An 18,576-nucleotide genomic window follows, 5' to 3' on the forward strand; every position below is an offset into this window, starting at 1 on the left:
GTAAATACCCAGTAGTGCAATTGCAGGGTCATAGGGAAGTTCTATTTTTAATTTCTTGAGGAATCTCCACACTGTTCCCCAAAGAGGCTGCACCAACTTGCATTCCCACCAACAATGTAAGAGGGTTCCTCTTTATAGTCTTTTAAGGATGTTTTGTATAAATATTCAAATCTTAGTACCTTCTCCCTTACCTTGGTTAGCTCTTATAATTTCAAAAGGCCATTTGGGTGGGAGAATGTCATGTGCATCAGATAATACCAAATGCAATTTATTACTATTTTACTTTAAAGGGCTCCATGACAGTAGTGAATACAAATTCAAGTGCAACACAGTGTGTCCATCCACTACTTTTCTCAGAATGATATTTCACAATCGGGCATACCACCTTTCTTCCTGTTTATGCTTAGATGGCAAGATTTAAATCTGTATTTGGCATTTTAGGTCAAAGTGGAATAAAAAGTTTGGTACAAATCATCAAGAGTATTTTGCCATTGAATAAAGGCTTGATTTTTAGATTCCTATGTTCATAGGTAATAGTCAACAACCCAATTAATTTTATACCTAGAAATCTTATAACCATCAAAACTCTGGGTGCTTCTGGCTTGCATGAGGCAAACGATATGAGCAATGTGGGCAAACAATATCAAAATATACTCAGATGTCAAATTTGTCAAACTTGTAAAAATCAGTGTCAAATTTATAAAAGTCTTGTAGAAGTGGAAAAAAAATTATTATAGTCCTATAGTTTTCACATCATTTTGACATTGCATATTTAATTCTACCAGCCACCCTTTGGGTTAGGACAGGTTTATTCACCTAAAAGATAAGAAACAAGTTAAAATGTGACCTCAGTGCTTGGATCCAGAAATCCCAACTCTTTGGAACTAGTGCTCATGTCTAGACCTTAGCACTTAGCTCCAGTCTCATCTCTATACTTAATTACTGTGTAACCTCAGGCAGACTGTCACTAACCCAAACCATTAAAGTGGAGCTCATAATTCCTTTCTTCCCTCATTATGGTAAGGATCAAAGAGCATAGTTCTTCTAAAACCACTTTTGAAATTGTAAAATGAGCTATAAATAAATTAGACTTTTTTTTCCTGGTATCTGTTATATTAACAACTCATTACTCCAAAGAAACAGTTGTGGGAAGACCATTTTAGTTTATGAACTTGCTCATTTAAGGATTTATGTGGGGCCTCAGAATTTTAGGGGGTGTAGAATGTAAGCCTGCCTACTCTGGCCCCTCCTGCTTCCCTTTCTGCTGTTGCCTGAACTGACTTTAAGCTTGTTTTATGCATGCTTCATTGCCTTCTACTCTGACTTGACTAAGTTCATCTTCATAGAAAGACATGAGACTGGGTTTGAGGAGTCAAGCAAACATCCAGAGAGGAAGAACACATCTGCATTAATTTGTTATTGCTTAAAAAAAATAAAAATAAAATAATTATCTCTTCTGAAAAGATTTTTTAAAAAAATCCTCCACCTTACCCTTATGCTTAGTCATATTTTGTGGTTTCTCAGACATCATTTTTCTAAAAGCATCTGGAATTCTGAGAAATGTTCAGAGCTTAAAGTTTATTTTTCTATCTAGTTCCCATTTCAGTACTTTTCTTTTTAAGTCAGGACTGGGAGATGCTGAAACAAAATGACTCATGATCTAAGTTCTCTCTTTCAGCTCACGAGGTGTCCCAGCCTATTACTTCAAAGCCAAAAGCATCACCAAGTCCAGAAGTATCATATACTCTGCCTGGTAAATGATTTATTTCATGTTTAAACCAAATTCATTCCCCTGTCACACTCTGCTGCATGACACCTGAGAGCTGATAGGTGTAAGGGCAATATTTCACTCATGTTCTGACACCATGTTGAATCACCCATGATATGACCATCTCAGAGGTTCCATAGGTTATCTATTTGCTTGTATAATAAGTTACTGATTCAATCAAATGTCAGAGAATTATGCCAAGGGTAGACATTTTCTTTATAACTAAACTTCTCATATTTTCTGTCTTATAAAAATAAACCTACCAATGTTAACTATACTATGTTCAAATGGTTCACCAAAATAAGATAAAATAATTTCAGGGTTTTTTCCCATAAAAAAGTGATAAAATGTTTTGCAAACAGAGAAAGTGATGTTTATCCATTATCTTTGATTCCATAATTTTACACTACCTAGCACTGAGGGGTTTTCTCGGTCAATTTCTACTTTATCAGTTCATGTAGCAACAACTTAGGTTGAGAAATAAGAAATTTCACATACATAAAAAATTTGTTTAGCTACAAATCTGTCTCTTGCCTATCATCTGAGAAGGACTTTTGTCCATTTATGGGGAGAATAATTTTATATTGGTGGGAGTAGTTGGTGTGGGAACTACAAGGACCCAGATATTTCCTGAGCTTTGCCACCAATGTTCTAGATCCTCAGTGACTTTAGGAAGCCACTGTAAGAGGAACAGTTCTCTCACCAAACAAAGCCAATTTTTATCTAAGGTATCTGGAAAAGGCTATAATTTTTTCTTTCTTTTTAATGGTCCAATTATTATAAATTTCTACATGCTCCTAGAAGCCTACAGAACATTCCTAGAACCAAAGGATTTCTAAGCTGCAGCATGAAATGATGGCATTTTGGAAGCAAGGCTGAATTCACTTGCTGTAAATGTTTTCCAGACTTGCAAGCGGGGTTACCACTGCTATTGTAAGATAGTCTGGTTGTTGCAGGTGGCAGTAGGCCAGAGAGAGTCTCCTTTGCTCTGAAGTCTAGAATGTCAATTTGCACCACTAAATGCAAGAGCCAGTATTATAAACAGCAACAAGAAAAAAGTTGATCTTCCCACTTGCAAAAGGTCAACTTCTCATTTTCATTTGCAGGGGAAAAAATGTCCCAGAAATTGAGTCATTGATGATCACCATAGTAGGTTTGAGTGTTTTGTGTGCTTTTCCCTTTTGTTAGAGTAATACTGTTCTAATGTGACTTAATATCCTTAAACCATATTGAATACTAAACTCTATCTAATTATTAAATATTTTTCTTTTTAAATATCCAATATTTGTCTTAATTTCACCTTATTTTTTCACAGAAATTTGAACCTTAAGTTTGAGCACTTGAATACTGGCACAAACTACCCCGTGGTGCCTCCATTGGGCTTATTCTGTTGACTCTCCAGTTCCGCATGTTCATTTAGGGTCCCATCTCTAAACCTGGTTCTCATCCCACCATTTATTCATCAGGGGCTCCCCTGCTGTTCCAGGGGTGTGGTGTCTATAAGAATAACCTTTGGTTTTTCTCACGAGTGTTCAAACAGACTAGGTTCTCTTGGGTTCAGTTTCTGGGTCATATCTAGATGCAGGTTTGCCTCCTAATGAACCCAAGACCTTGTTTACCAGCTCCTATAGGTTCTATATCAGAAAGCAGAGGAGAACTTACACATAGGTTTAATATGTACTGGCATCCTAGAGAAATAGATGCTCTGTAAAAGTCTAAAAATGTCAAATGTAATGCTGAAATCAAGACAGTTATATTTTATCACAAGGTTTATCTCAAAATTTAATCTGAGAAGTATCAGAAGTAACAAACTTGAATTTTTCGATCTGTATCCATTAAGTCAGTCTAGGACTGGCCACACAGATCTTCCATTCTATAGATTCCTAGATGTAGCACAAGTCTCATCCACTTAGGCTTTTAAAAAATGTCTTGCAGCCACTCAGTTGAATTCTCTCTATACCATTTAATGAAGAATCTAGACAAATTGAGCCCACATGCCATGTCCAGAACCAACACAGAACTGGATTTTCTTAAGATCTGCCTCGGGAATGATTTCAAATTCAGAGCAAGGACTTACTCTGATACCTGGCTCAACAGAGCTATGCTTTCTTTGTAGATATATTTCTAAACAAAGAGCTCTCGGCCTCATGGTGACTCTTATGTCCCACTGGTATCTGGATATACCTCAGTCATTGGAAGTGAACCAGACAAATTTTGGCAAGTTATGCAATCCTCACAAATGTTATATGTGACTACTTTCTGGTAAATTCCAGTTCACAGGGACACTTAAGCATTTTCACTGTTAGGAAATGAAGGAAGAATGCTGAAATGCCTTTAGAAATAGAATCACTTGGATGTAGGCAAGGAGTCTTGCTATGGAGAGGATGATACTGTTGCTTCTAGCTTGGGCAAGTAGTAGGTGACGATGCCACTAACTAAGGCAGAGAACACAGTGGCGAATAAGCACTTGTGTTTGTGCATACTGGGTTTGGAGGGCCAGGAGGACTTCAAAGTGGGAATGTCCAACTGGTGGTCAAAATGTATTTAGAGATTTCTAAACTTAAAATAAGGGTTATAGGTGTGGGAGTCACTTGTCTACATCAAGCAGGTTATTAAATTTTGTGTGTGAATGACATCACCCAAAAGAAAGTATAGACTGAGAAGTTAGAGATCAAAGACTTGGGGGACACAGTTATATTTAGGAAATGGATAGGGGATGAGAAGCCAGCAGAAGTTGCTACCAGAAATATAGAAGAGTATCAGGAAGAAGGGCTTCCGGAGGTAAGGCAGGGAAGCATGGTCCACAATGACAGTTTGAAAGGAATCAGAGGAGATTCTGGACTTGGCAGTGCAGATCCAGAAACCCATATCCAAAACCTGTGGGCCTATTAAAATCCAGCAGTTTTAGGTTTTAGAAAGGCAAAACAGAACATACACCAAATATATTACTATGTCTGCAGTAGGAGGAATGAATAGTTGTACCACACCAGATGAGTAAAAAGTGTTAATCGCCTTAGTCAGGTCTAGTCAGGTTTTTTGACCTATTTAGTGAAGAAAAAGGCTAAGTTTTTGGAGCCTTTGGACTTGAGAGCTATGGATAAAGCACTTTGGACCTCCTGTTGCAGGAGGTCATTGAAGAGGAAGCCAGACCACAGCAGATGAAGATACAATTGAGAGACCAGAAGCAAAGGCAGATGAAGTTTTTTGATTATAGGAATGAGAGCAAGGGAAGGGTGGTTTGAAAGGGAAGGCATATCAAGGAAATGATTATTATTTTTAGGATGTTGGAGCATTTGGACTGTTTTATAGGCAAAGAGAGAGGAAATCATAGGTACGGACTAATGGAGAAACATGTAATAGAAATAATGGAAGGTAAAGGCTCTGGAAGAAGGGGTGGCCCAATGGCACAGCTAAAGTGCAGAGAGTGGTCGCCACACAGATGGAGACATGCTTCCTGCTAGACGGGACCTAAAGGTACAAGGTTAGAATAAAGACCAGAGAATTCAGAGATTAAAATGGTGTACAGCCCATGTGTATTACTTTTCCAAGACCTTCAGTCTCTTTGTAGATAACTGTGGAAGTAAATCTCATTGAAAACATATTCCAGGGTGCCTGGGTGGCTCAGTCAGTTAAGTGTCTGCCTTCTGCCCAGGTCACGATCCCAGGGTCCTGGGATTGAGCCCCATGTTAGGCTCCCTGCTCAAGAGGGATTCTGCTTCTTCCTCTCTCTCTGCCCCTCTCCCCAGCTTGTTCTCTCACTCTGTCTTTCTCTCTCAAATAAATAAAATATTTTTAAAAAGAGAACTTCATATTCCACCATCCTTATCAGAGAATAACAGATTAATTTCTATCATCTATTCTAGCAAAACATTCATGTTCATTCATTTACATTTGTCCAGATTAGACATTTCCATTCATAAATGTCTTAGTTGAATTTTTCTTTGGATTGGTGCACTTTATTAAAAAAGAGAGTAATATAATTGGTGAATATAAATGGTAAGTTGGCTAATATGATTGAGTCTGAGATATATAATACCAGTATTATATATTAATTATACATAGTTATTATAAAAATATTCCTATAAGGAAATCAAAACTACCTTCTCATATAAATTGTCATTATTAATACACAAAATTTCTCCCCACATGGAAGATTTAGCTTTTAGAAATCATGCTTTCGTTCAATTTAATATCTGAAGGAATGCTACACAGGAAAAAAGCAAAAAAGTTTCACTTCTTGGAGCTGCTGTTGACCGAGTAAGAGGATGATTCATATCCCTTTCCTGTGATATTTCTCTTTCTTTCCTTTCCACTGATTTCACCTGCTTTAGAAAGTCTGCAGTGACAGTTTATTAAATCATCACTTCATGGTTAAAAAGTGCCAATTGCAGCAGCAGGAATCCACATTACCCTGGCCTACATTCCACAGTAAACGAAAGCAGGCAGCAAGTAATGTATTTACAGTACAGAGGATTTATTGGTAGCACATTTTTTCTCTGCCTCTCCTTAATCCAGCTCCTGTCTGTATAGCTAAGAACTGTAGCCTTTTAGGGTATTTAAAAACCACAGGCTGCTTTGTATGGCCATGATCTTCACACAGACAAATCAAAGTCTTTCACCTTCCAGATAAACATTTAGTTTGATTTACAACTGGGAATTTCCCATATTTTACCCTTCGAATCCCCAAAAACACTACCTAGCAAAGGTCAAATGTTCACTATTGTGGAAAGTTTTCTCTAATTTTTGTGGACCACTCATCTTTTTGAAGTTTTTTTTTTTAATTCAAATTTTCGGGGTGTCTGGGTGGCTCAGTGGGTTAAGCCTCTGCCTTCAACTCAGGTCATGATCCTGGAGTCCCGGGATCAAGTCCCACATCAGGCTCCCAGCTCCATGGGGAGTCTGCTTCTCCCTCTGACCTCCCCTCTCATGCTCCCTCACTCTGTCTCTCTCTCTCAAATAAATAAATAAAATCTTTTTAAAAAATTCAAATTCTCAAGTTTCTGTACAACTTTTAGCTCATAAAAGTTCTAATTGAATCAAGATCCTACTCTCTGTACCACATTCCACAATTATAACTTCAATGGGACTTAGAGGCCTAGACTAAGAATACTTGTGAAATGCAAGTTAAATATGATCTCCAAAAGCAGTACAAAGAGAATGTCAGTTCTTTATAAACTACACTCTACACTAGTGGGTACAGTGTGTTTGGTTACCTCATGGTGCAAATCTTTCCTTGTGTTTTTCTGAAGTAGAATTCTAGCATGAACCCCAATTTTTCCCCAGCATCATTTAAGATGCAAGAAAATTACAATGTCTACCAAAGAGATTCTGGTACTTGTCACAACTTCACTGAAGTAGGAAAACCTTTCAGCAAGTGATTTGGACTGATAAAGATCTCTTTATGGGGAAACTGAGCCAAGGAAACACTTTACCTTGTTCTTGGAAGGAGACTTTGTCATAGAAAACTGGTGCTAATAATAGGCAACTTACCCTGGTATTTTCCTCAGATTTCCTAAGGCATCAGATTTTCAGCCTACTGTTTTGTTTTACCAAAATTCTAAAAATGTACTGGGTATCAGGGACCTACTATAAGTAGGTCTCTTTCAGCTGACATTTTTGTCCCTAGTTGTCATACTCTTATCTGTCAGGAGGCCCTGAAATGTAAGGTACTGGAAGCCACATCACTAAGAATGACAAAAATGGCAACATTGATCTAGCATTTACTATGTTACAAGCACTTTCATAAACTTTACATGTGGTAGCTTCTAATGATGGGTAGATTCCTCTTGCTCCATTTCCTCCCCCAGAATAACTATGAGTACCTTTTAGAGTAAAGTTTTGTTCTCTGCTTACATATTCAAGAATTTGCCTTTCTTGCTGTCTTTGTTTTTTTTTTAATTAAATTTATTTATTTTCAGCATAACAGTATTCATTATTTTTTCATCCCACCCAGTGCTCCATGCCCTCAATAATACCCACCACCTGGTACCCCAACCTCCCACCCTCCCGCCACTTCAAACCCCTCAGATTGTTTTTCAGAGTCCATAGTCTCTCATGATTCACTTCCCCTTCCAATTTCCCCTAACTCCCTTCTCTCTAACTCCCCATGCTGTCTTTCTTGATTTATAGGCCATTTACATGTACTTTATCTAGGATAATACATTTTCTTTTCCTCTCAGTGGACTTTTAGTATGAATATCAAATGGTAACTAACCACCTCAAGCAAAAACTAACTTTTTCCTTCTTTTTTTTTTTAAGACTTGATTTTTCAAGTAATCTGTAAACCCAATATGGATCTTGAGCCTACAACCCTGTGATTGAGAGTCACATGCTTTACTGACTTGAGTCACCTTCTTGTGTTTAATGCCATTACTTATTTCCTCTTCCCTGCCCCCCTCCCAAGAGAGGATTCATAAAGAACTGCAACCAAATTTATTTAATTGTCCTCAGAACCACCTTTAACAGTGACTTTTTTCATTTTGAATAAAACAGTCATCTTCTTGGCTTTACTTTTTAGCCATTGTGAAAATACCTTTGCTTTATTCATGTTTTCCAGGATACTCTATCTGTGGGTTGGGTTTCACTCCAGATGTGGCATTTAAAGTACAGTGTTTGATAATCTTTTTTCTTTCAGTTCCAAGAGATGTGCTCCTTCCCCCTAAACCAGACCCTGAAGTCTCTCAGAGCGAACCTGGTAAATAAATTATTCTCTTTTCCCAGTTAGGAAGTATGTTTTTTGAAAAATGTTCTTGAGATAAATACATTTTTAATCATTGTGATATGGAAGAAGTTTAGAGAAAATTATGGATATAGAATGTATATTTCCTTTTTGTGAAGATTTAATCTTATAAACTGCATGAATTTTTTCATTTTCATTATCATTTTATTCCTTATGCTCCACAAGTAAGTGAAACCATATGATAATTGACTCTCTCTGCTTATCTTTTTTTGCTGAGCATAATCTCCTCCAGTACTGTCCATGTTAATACAAAAGTTGGATACTCATCCTTTCTGATGGAGGCATAATACTCCATTGTATGTATGGACCATATCTTCTTTATCTACTCCTCTGTTGAAGGACATCTTGGCTCTTTCCACAGTTTGGCAATTGTGGCCATTGCTGCTGTGAACATTGGGGTACAGAGGGCCCTTCTTTTCACTACATCTGTATCTTTGGGGTAAATACCAAGTAGCACAATTGCAGGGTCATAGGATAGTTCTATTTTTAATTTCTTAAGGAATTTGTTTTCCAAAGTGGCTGTACCAACTTGCATTCCCACCAACGGTGTAAGAGGGTTCCCCTTTCTCCACATCCCTTCCAACACTTGTCGTTTACCATCTTGTTAATTTGGCCATTCTAACTGGTGTGAAGTGGTATCTCAACATGGTTTTGATTTGAATATCCCTGATGGCTAATGATGATGAACATTTTTTCATGTGTCCATTAGCCATTTATATGTCTTCTTTGGAGAAGTGTCTGTTCATGTCTTCTGCCCATTTTTTGACACGATTATCTGTTTTCTGAGTGTTGAGTTTGAGGAATTCTTTATAGATTTGGATATCAGCCCTTTGTCTGTAGTGTCATTTGCAAATATCTTCTCCCATTCCATGGGTTGCCTCTTTGTTCTGTTGACTATTTCCTGTGCTGTGCAAAAGTTTTGATCTTTATGAAGTCCCAAAAGTTCATTTTTGCTTTTGTTTCCTTTGCCTTTGGAGAATGTCTTGAAAGAAGTTGCTATGGACGATGTCAAAGAAGTTACTTCCTATGTTCTCCTCTAGGATTTTGATAGATTCAGACCTCACATTGAGGTATTTTATCAATTTTATCTTCGTGTACGGTGTAAGAGATGGTCAAGTTTCATTCTTCTACACAGAGCTGTCCAATTTTCCCAGCACCATTTATTGAAGAGACTGGCTTTTTTCCACTGGATATTTTTTCCTGCTTTGTTGAAGAAGATTTGACCATAGAGTTGTGGGTCCATGTCTGGACTCTACTCCGTTCCACTGGCCTATGTGTCTGTTTTTGTGCCAGTGCCATGCTGTCTTGGTGATCACAGCTTTGTAGTAAAGCTTGAAATCAGGCAACATGATGCTCCCAGTTTTGTTTTTCTTTTTCAAAATTTTCTTAGCAATTCGGGGTCTTTCCTGCTTCCATATAAATTTTGGGATTGTTTGTTCCAGCACTTTGAAAAATGTTGGTGGAATTTTGATCCAGATGGCATTGGAAGTATAGATTGCTCTGGGAAGCATAGACATTTTAACACTGCTTATTCTTCCAGTCCATGAGTATGGAATGCTTTTCCATCTTTTTGTGTCTTCTTCATTTCTTTCGTGAGTGTTCTGTAGTTTCTCAAGTACAGATCCTTTACCTCTTTGGTTAGGTTTATTCCAAGGTATCTTATGGTTCTTGGTGCTATAGTTAATGGAATCGATTCTCTAATTTCTATTTCTGTATTTTCCTTGTTAGTGTATAAGAAAGCAACTGATTTCTGTACATTAATTTTGTATCCTGCCACATTACTGAATTGCTATATGAGTTCTAGTAGTTTGGGGTGGAGTCTTTTGAGTTTTCCATATAAAGTATCATGTCATCCACAAAGAGAGAGTTTAACAACTTCTTTGCCAATTTGATTTCTTTTTGTTGTCTGATTGATGTTTCTAGAACTTCTAGTACTATGTGGAACAACAGTGGTGAGAGTGGGCATCCTTGTTGTGTTTCTGATCTCAAAGAGAAGGCTGTCAGCTTTTCCCCATTGAGAATGATATTCACTGTGTGTTCTTCATAGATAGATTTTATGAAATTGAGGAATGTTACCTCTATCCCTATACTTTGAAGAGTTTTAATCAAGAAAGGATGCAGTATTTTGTCAAATGCTTTTTCTGCACTAATTCAGAGAACCATGTGTTTCTTCTGTATTCTCTTATTGATTTTTTCTATCACATTGATTGATTTGTGAATGTTGAACCACCCTTGAATCCCAGAGATAAATCCCACCTGGTCATGGTGGGATTATCTTTTTAATGTACTGTTGGATCCTATGAGCAAGGATCTTGTTGAGAATCTTGGCATCCATATTCATCAGGGATATTGGTCTGAATTTCTCCTTTTTGATGAGGGTCTTTGCCTAGTTTGGGGATCAGGGTAATGCTGTCTTCCTAAAACGAGTCCAGAAGTTTTCCTTCTGTTTCTTTTTTTTTAAGATTTTATTTATTTATTTGACAGACAGAGATCACAAATAGGCAGAGAGGCAGGCAGAGAGAAAGAGAGGGGATGCAGGCTCCCCACTGAGCAGAGAGCCTGATGCGGGGCTCGATCCCAGGACCCTGGGATCATGACCTGAGCTGAAGGCAGAGGCTTTAACGCACTGAGCCACCCTGTGCCCCTGTTTCCATTTTTTGAAACAGCTTCAGGAGAATAGGTATTATTTCTTCTTTGAATGTTTGGTAGAACTCCCCAGGGAATCCATCAGGTCCTGAGCTCTTGTTTTTTGGGGGAGGTTTTTGATCACTGTTTCAATCTTGTTACTAGATATTGGTCTATTCAGGTTGTCAGTTTCTTCCTGTTTCAGTCTTAGAAGTTTATAGGTTTCCAGAAATGCATCCGTTTCTTCCAGGTTGCTTAACTTATTGGCATATAACTATTGATAATAATTTCTGATGATTGTTTCTATTTCCTTGGTGTTAGTAGTGATCTTTCCCCTTTCTCTCATAATTTTATTAATTTGGGTCCTCTCTCTTTTCTTTTGGATTAGTTTGGCCAGTGGTTTATTGATTTTATTGATTCTTTGAAAGAACCAGCTTCTAGTTTTGTTGATGTGTTCTACTGTATCTCTAGTTTCTGACTCATTGATCTCTGCTCTAATCTTGATTATTTCTCTTCTTGTGCATGGGGATTGCTTAATTTGTTATTGATTTTCCAGTTCTTTAAGGTGTAAAGAGAGTTGGTGTATTTGGGATTTTTCAATTTTTTTGAGTGAGACTTGGATGGCTATGTATTTCCCCCTTAGGAATACCTTTGCCATATTGCATAGGTTTTGGACCAATGTGTTTTCATTCTCATTGGTTTTCATGAATTGTTTAAGTTCTTCTTTGATTTCCTAGTTGATCTTAACATTCTTGAGCAGGATGGTCTTTAGCTTCTAAGTATTTGAATTCCTTCCAAACTTTTTCTTTTAGTTGAGTTCCAGTTTCGAAGCATTGTGGTCTGAGAACATGCAGGGAATAATCTCAGTCTTTTGGTATCAGTTGAGCTCTGATTTGTGGCCCAGTATATGGTCTATTCTGGAGACAGTTCCATATGTGCTCCAGAAGAATGAATATTCTGTTATTTTAGGGTGGAATGTTCTGTATATATCTATGAGATCCATCTGGTCCAATGTGTCATTCAATGCTTTTATTTCTTCATTGATTTTCTGCTTGGATGATCTGTCTGTTATTGAGAGTGGCATGTTAAGATCCCCTACAATTAATGTATTCATATCAATATGACTCTTTATTTTGAGTAACAGTTGGCTTATGTAGTTGGCTGCTCCCATGTTGGGGGCATAAATATTTACAATTGTTAGATCTTCTTGGTGGATAGATCCTTTAAGAATGATGTAGTGTCCTTCTTTATCTCTTACTACAGTCTTTAGCTTAAAATCTAATTTATCTGATAATGAGAATGACTACCCCAGCTTTCTTTTGGGCCCATTGGCATGAAAGATGGTTCTCCATCCTTTCATTTTCAGTCTGAATGTATCTTTAGGTTCCAAATTGTGGACAGCATATGGACAGGTCCCCTCATTTTATCCAATCTGCAACCCCGTGCCATTTTATGGGAGCATTTAGGCTGTTCACATTGAGAATTATTATTGAATGATATGTTTTTATTAAAATCATGTTGCCTGTGAAGTCCCTGTTTTTATAGATTGTCTCTTTAGATTCCTGTTCTGTGTCACTCTTGGGTTCTTCCTTCTTTTATAGAACTTCCCTTAACATTTCTTGTAGTGCTGGCTTGGTGGTCACATACTCTTTTAAACCTTGCTGGTCTTGGAAATTCTTTATCTCTCCATCCATTCTGAATGTCAGCCTTGCTAGATGAAGTATATTCTTGGCTGCATATTCTTCTCATTTAGTGTCCTGAATATGTCTTGCCAGCCCTTTCTGGCTTGCCAGGTTTCTGTGGACAGGTCTGATGTTATTCTGATGGTACTTCCTCTGTACATAAGGAATCTCTTCCCCCTAGCTGCCCTTAAGACCTCCTGTCTGAAATTATGATTCATGAATTTCACAATTAAGTGTCTGGTTGTCTTTCTAGACTTGTTGATCTTAGGGGGTGTCCATTCTGCCTCTAGGACACTAAAACTTGTTCCATTCCTCAGATTAAGGAAATTTTCATCCAGAATTTGTCCAACTATATCTTCTAGTCTTCTCTCTTTCTCCATCCCCTCAGGTATCCCAATAATTCTGACATTGAAATGTCATTTATTTCCCTAATTCTGTTCTCATGGCTTCTACACTGTTTGTTCCAAGCCTCCTCCTGATCCTTCTTTTCTATCAGTTTGTCTTCTAGATCACTAATTTGATCTTCTGCCTCAGTTACCAAGCTGATAGAGTATTTAGATTAGATTAGATTGGATCTCATTGATAGCATTTTTAACTTCTGCCAGACTGGCTCTCACTTCCGCCCTTAGAGATTCTATGTTGTCACTAACGGTCTTCTCCAACCTAGCCATTGCTTGGATAATTGCAACACCTTTCTGACATACTGTTTATGTCCATATCCAATAGTTCTCTGGCAGAGGGCACAGTCTCTGAGTTTTTCCTCTGTTGGGTGTTCCTCCTCCTAGTCATTTTGGTGAGAGGTGGTTGAGGGGATGTATAGCTGAATATATCGACCACAATCCAGGCAAGGTGCACCCCAAAGCAGAGCCCAAGAGCACAGTGGCCCAGGCATGAGTGGCGCCTGCCTGCGGTTGTGGCACCAGCACGCTTGGCCAGGCCAGTCCCACCCCCGGCATGCTGTGAGTTCCATGGGTGCCTGGACAGCCTGGCTCATGTCTCTGGCTCATGGCTCCCGTTCGTGGCTTCACCTTGTGGTTCCCACTCCCTCTCTGGCTGTGCTCTCTGAGACCTTTGAAGTTTTAGCTGAATTTTCCTAAGTGTCATCTAATATGTAGAATTTTCTTATATTTATTATGATTCTTCGAGAAAGTTTAAATGTTCAAATAGAAGCATAAATACATGATACACTCTAGTTCCATCCATGTTGTCGCAAATGGCAAGATTTCATATGATCTCCCTGATATGAGGAAGTGGTGATGCAACATGGCGGCTTAAGTGGGTAGAAGAAGAATCAATGAAACAAGATGGAATGGGGAGGGAGACAAACCATAAGTGACTCTTAATCTCACAAAACAAACTGAGGGTTGCTGGGGGGAGGGGGTTTGGGAGAAGGGGGTGGGATTATGGACATTGGGGAGGGTATGTGCTTTGGTGAGTGCTGTGAAGTGTGTAAACCTGGTGATTCACAGACCCGTACCCCTGGGGATAAAAATATATGTTTATAAAAAAATAAAAAATTTTAAAAAAGAAGCATAAATACAGAAGTGATGTTTACTTTACCAAGTAGTAATTTTCATAAATATATTTCCTTGATTTGCTTTTGGCCTAGTTCTGCAACCCGTTACCTTTAGACTTGACCTACCAGAGACAACAATAGGTAATGGTTTTCCTCTACAAACCACCTCTAATTGTTTTCTTTGCTATGGTCCAATTGCAGGTCTTTCTCAATTTGTCATATTGAATCATCATCTCTTCTCAATCCACCTCATCATCTCATTCTCATTACTCTTGCTCTTTGCAAAATACAATAGCAATGTCTTCACTGTTCTAAAGACCAACTTCACTGTTCTGAAGACCAACTTAAGACCACTTCTTACTGAGTTCATTTGTATCTACTTCATTTACTTCCATGTTCAGAATGAGTCCACATGCTCATGCCCATCTAGTTAACATTTTCTGCATGTTTAATGGTTCTCAGCTATAGTGCTACAACACACTAGCACATGACAAGTTAGGAAAGGTTCTGACAAGTAATTATTTTTAATGTTGATCAAAATACTAAACTTTGCCAATGGTTTACTTTTAAAAATAAACTTGAGGAGACTTCAGATGACCACTGCAATAATGAATATTTTCACTCACTTTTGTAACCATGTATGTTCTCTTGAATGCGAGGGAGAAAGAGACTTGTGGTTGACAGACAAGGACTGTTTCTAACTTATACCCCATCTTAACCAGGGATGGTCATGAAGTGTGTCAAGCCCAAGAATGTTATTTCTTATCTGTCCTGGTGGGAGGGAGAAAAAAAAAAAAAACAGTTGAGGACCATTATTCTTATATTCCACAGTCATTTTCCTGAAGGTTCTGTGTACATCTAACTTTCTTCTTCATGACCCATTTCATGTTTTCCTTTATCTGTGTCAAATGAAGGAATCTCATGTAATATTCTGGTCTGGTGCTGGCTTTTGCATCTACAGATTGACAACACTCATGCTTTTCTTTTGCAGCTCCTTTAGAGACACGAGGCAGCCCTTTTATACCCATGATTTCACCAAGTACTGGTGAGGAGGAACTGCAGACTACTCTGGGTAAATTTAGTTTTCATATTTCAGCCCAATAAGGACCTATCTTTCAGGGATTGCTTTTGAAGTAGCTATGTGTACATTGTGTATATCAATGATTCTAAACAATAGAGGGTCTCTTTTTTTACCATTATAAAAAAATCCATTCACTTGATTCTTTTACATTAACCATATATTTGTCCTTCTAATATTTATGCTGGTTTTCAATTGAAAATGAGAATATTTTAAAATATCTCAACAAAATTTTAGCTGTTCAAAGAGAGGAATGTTCCCAAAGTGTATCAGTGCTATACTTTTTGTTGCTTTTTTCCCATATTTGAAACCACCTTTGGGAAGAAAAATTTCATTCTCAATTTATTGAGTATTTTATGGGTGTTGAGTGAAATGTTAAACAATGGGAGTTCCAAAAAAGAAACTGTTTTTAAGGGGGAGTACTTTCTCTGGAGAGCTCAGCATCTAATATGAAGAAACAGGATTAGTGATAATAGTGCTTTTTCATTGTCCCCCAGTGCACTATGTGTAATGTTTTCATTTAAATCCCACAATGCTGAGATAGATTCTATTACTTGCCCCATTTTATAGATTAGAGAATTGAGGCATAAAGAGAATTAAAAATTGGGCTAAGTCACACAGCTAATGTCAGAGCTGAATTGGAACCTGGATACTCAGTCACCAGAGCTCCTGGGATTCACCTCAATGCTATACAAATGAGTGTGGTAGAGAAATGAGCAACATGTTAAAGAAGCCAAATACTGGGTGCATCAGGGGAGGAGGCAACATTTACACCAGATTTTCAAGCTGGAGTGAGAGTTGAAGTTAAACATGTGAAGGGTTCTTTCGGGTTAAAGACAGATGGGAGAGAGGCATTTCAGAGAATGGTGTTCAGGCTAATATGATGAGCATGTGACTCTCCTGGAGAAATAAGGATGGTGCCTCTGGAAGGTTAGTGGGGGTGAGTGAGCCATGCTTTCAGTTCAGTACCAAACTTTCACAGCATGGAAAACCCCGGTTTGCCTGACCCTAGATTGAAAATAAATCAGAAAACAAGAATTCCCAGCTTGTGTTTGTTGATTCCTTTGCCCTGTCCACAATACATCTAACATGGCTGTGTTTATTTAAATCTGTGGTCTTATTTTCCTCCCTTCATCCCTTTTAAAATAAATCTGTCCTGTGTGTGTGTGTACTGAAATGAAGTTACTGATCATATTTCAAAATGAAATCCCTTTTAAAGGAACAAATTTAAAACTGAGCAAACACACCCTAATTCTCAAATATTCATCTATTCTAGCCATATCCACAAAGTGAACATCATACATGACCGTAAAGTCAAAAGTACTTTTCAAGAACCATTGCTAGATTTGTTATGTAGCTTCTACACCCTATTTATTTTAGTGTACCTTGGTTTATTGAAGCAAGAGCCATCGCCTGCCAATAGTCACAAGTATATCTGTTACGAGCAGAATCCATATTATAAACCAGGGCAGGAAAAAAAAGACAACAGTGTATTCTATGCCCCAAGTACTTTCTTGGACACAAGGTGTGGTAAAGTGGCAAAGTAATTTCTGTGTCTATATGATGCTGTGATGACTTCAATAAAATATGGAAGTAGAAGTAGTGCCACACTTAGTTTTCTTATTTTGCCAGAAAAATGTCAATAAACTTTGACTCTCACATCACATAAATAGAAGACTATTTATTCTTATACAGTATAAATGCACCTGTTTTCATACCATGTATTTCTTTTCACATAAATAACTTATGGAGTTTATGACATGGGAGGCATGAAGACAGTAATATATAAAAACAGTTGCGAGGCACAGTTTGGAACGACCAAGTCCAGGATCATGAAACAGTAATTGCGAACTTAAAGTTTTTGGAAATCCTTACAATAATCATTAAAAGAATAGGGCAAGAAGATAGCATATATAATAAATGAATTATTAAAATATACCTTTAACCTTGAAATTTTGTGATGACAAGGCATACTTATAAATGTAATTTCCACTGGGGCAGAAAGAAATGTGGGGTTTTTTGATATGTTCATGATGATAATTACTGAAAGCCACCAATCTTACTGTGTTTTTCCCCAGAAGAGACCGACCACTCCATTCAGAAATTCTTCACAACTAAGATTCCACTAACAACTGAATTGGTGACAACTCAGGGTAATGCTATATCCCCACTTCTGTATAGTAAACTATTTATTTTCATTTTTAATGAGGAAAGAAATTTTCTTTTCAGAATGTCTGTTTTCATCACAGTGAATTAATATAGGTGCAGAATATCAGCTGAATAAGAATATTTATATGTACACCGCTTGAATGTAGGAAAGACAGTTTATTTAGTTAGAACGTTGCTTTTGAATGTAGGGTTGACCATGTGATACTGAGAACTAAGAATGAAAGCCTCCTCCCACCATGCTTTTTTAGTTTGTTTAATCTTCATTTGTTTCATTTTCCACATCTGATAAATAAGAATCCATATTAGCTTTTTTAATTCCCCATTCTTCTCCTTCTCCCCATCCTTCCTGTGCTCTCTCTCTGCCTCCCTCTGGCCCATCTCCTCTATTACATAAGCACATTGATACTGTAGCCTGAGGATGGAAACTAGTAAGGAGAAGAATCGGTTTTTTAAGACAACTTATATTTAAATATCAAAGGAAGGTTTGGGGGCTATTTCCTTTTATTTCTTCCTTTCTACTTCTTGGGAAACGAACTTGCCTACACAAAGTTCTATCTCCATGTTCTCAGGAGTCTATCCTTTATATATTTTTCTATCCTACTTAGGTTATAACCAGCTGTGGATGTCTGGTATTTTGGATTTTTTTTTCTTTCTGTTCTAAATGATCCCTTTTGTTCACCTCTACATCTTTCATATGGCAGGTTGCCCAAAAGACAAAAGTAAACTTTTGTTTAAGAACTTGGAAAACACATTGATTTTATTTATTGTCAGTTATAATTAGTGGAGAATATTTGGTATAAGAAATTTGAAGTAAGAAAAATTATTAGAAAATCTGATTTTAAGATATTTTATAATAAGTAGAGCAGTACATATTCTAAATAAAGATGACTAGAACACTTTATGGCATAGCATAGTTCTTATAAATGTTCTCAATCTTCTTTTACTAGTTTGGTTTCATTTTTTATTATGTTTTAAACATTTATTACTTACCTTATTACC

At 37.4% G+C, this 18,576-nt stretch overlaps 1 protein-coding gene across 16 annotated transcripts in view; it reads left to right on the forward strand.

The window, feature by feature from the left end:
• Positions 1-18,576, forward strand: part of ABI3BP (ABI family member 3 binding protein) — a 252,672-nt gene that overhangs the window by 181,791 nt on the left and 52,305 nt on the right. For 11 of the 16 annotated variants that reach the window (XM_059392066.1, XM_059392069.1, XM_059392077.1 and 8 more), the window contains 5 exons: positions 1,679-1,753; positions 8,403-8,462; positions 14,424-14,471; positions 15,322-15,402; positions 17,487-17,561. In XM_059392066.1, coding sequence (XP_059248049.1) covers positions 1,679-1,753; positions 8,403-8,462; positions 14,424-14,471; positions 15,322-15,402; positions 17,487-17,561 — 339 coding nt within the window. The remainder of the gene's footprint in view (positions 1-1,678; positions 1,754-8,402; positions 8,463-14,423; positions 14,472-15,321; positions 15,403-17,486; positions 17,562-18,576) is intronic. The other 5 variants (XM_059392067.1, XM_059392082.1, XM_059392081.1 and 2 more) reach the window with 3 other exon arrangements.

The sequence above is a fragment of the Mustela nigripes genome, chromosome 2, assembly GCF_022355385.1.
Source record: "Mustela nigripes isolate SB6536 chromosome 2, MUSNIG.SB6536, whole genome shotgun sequence".
Classification (NCBI taxonomy): domain Eukaryota; kingdom Metazoa; phylum Chordata; class Mammalia; order Carnivora; family Mustelidae; genus Mustela; species Mustela nigripes.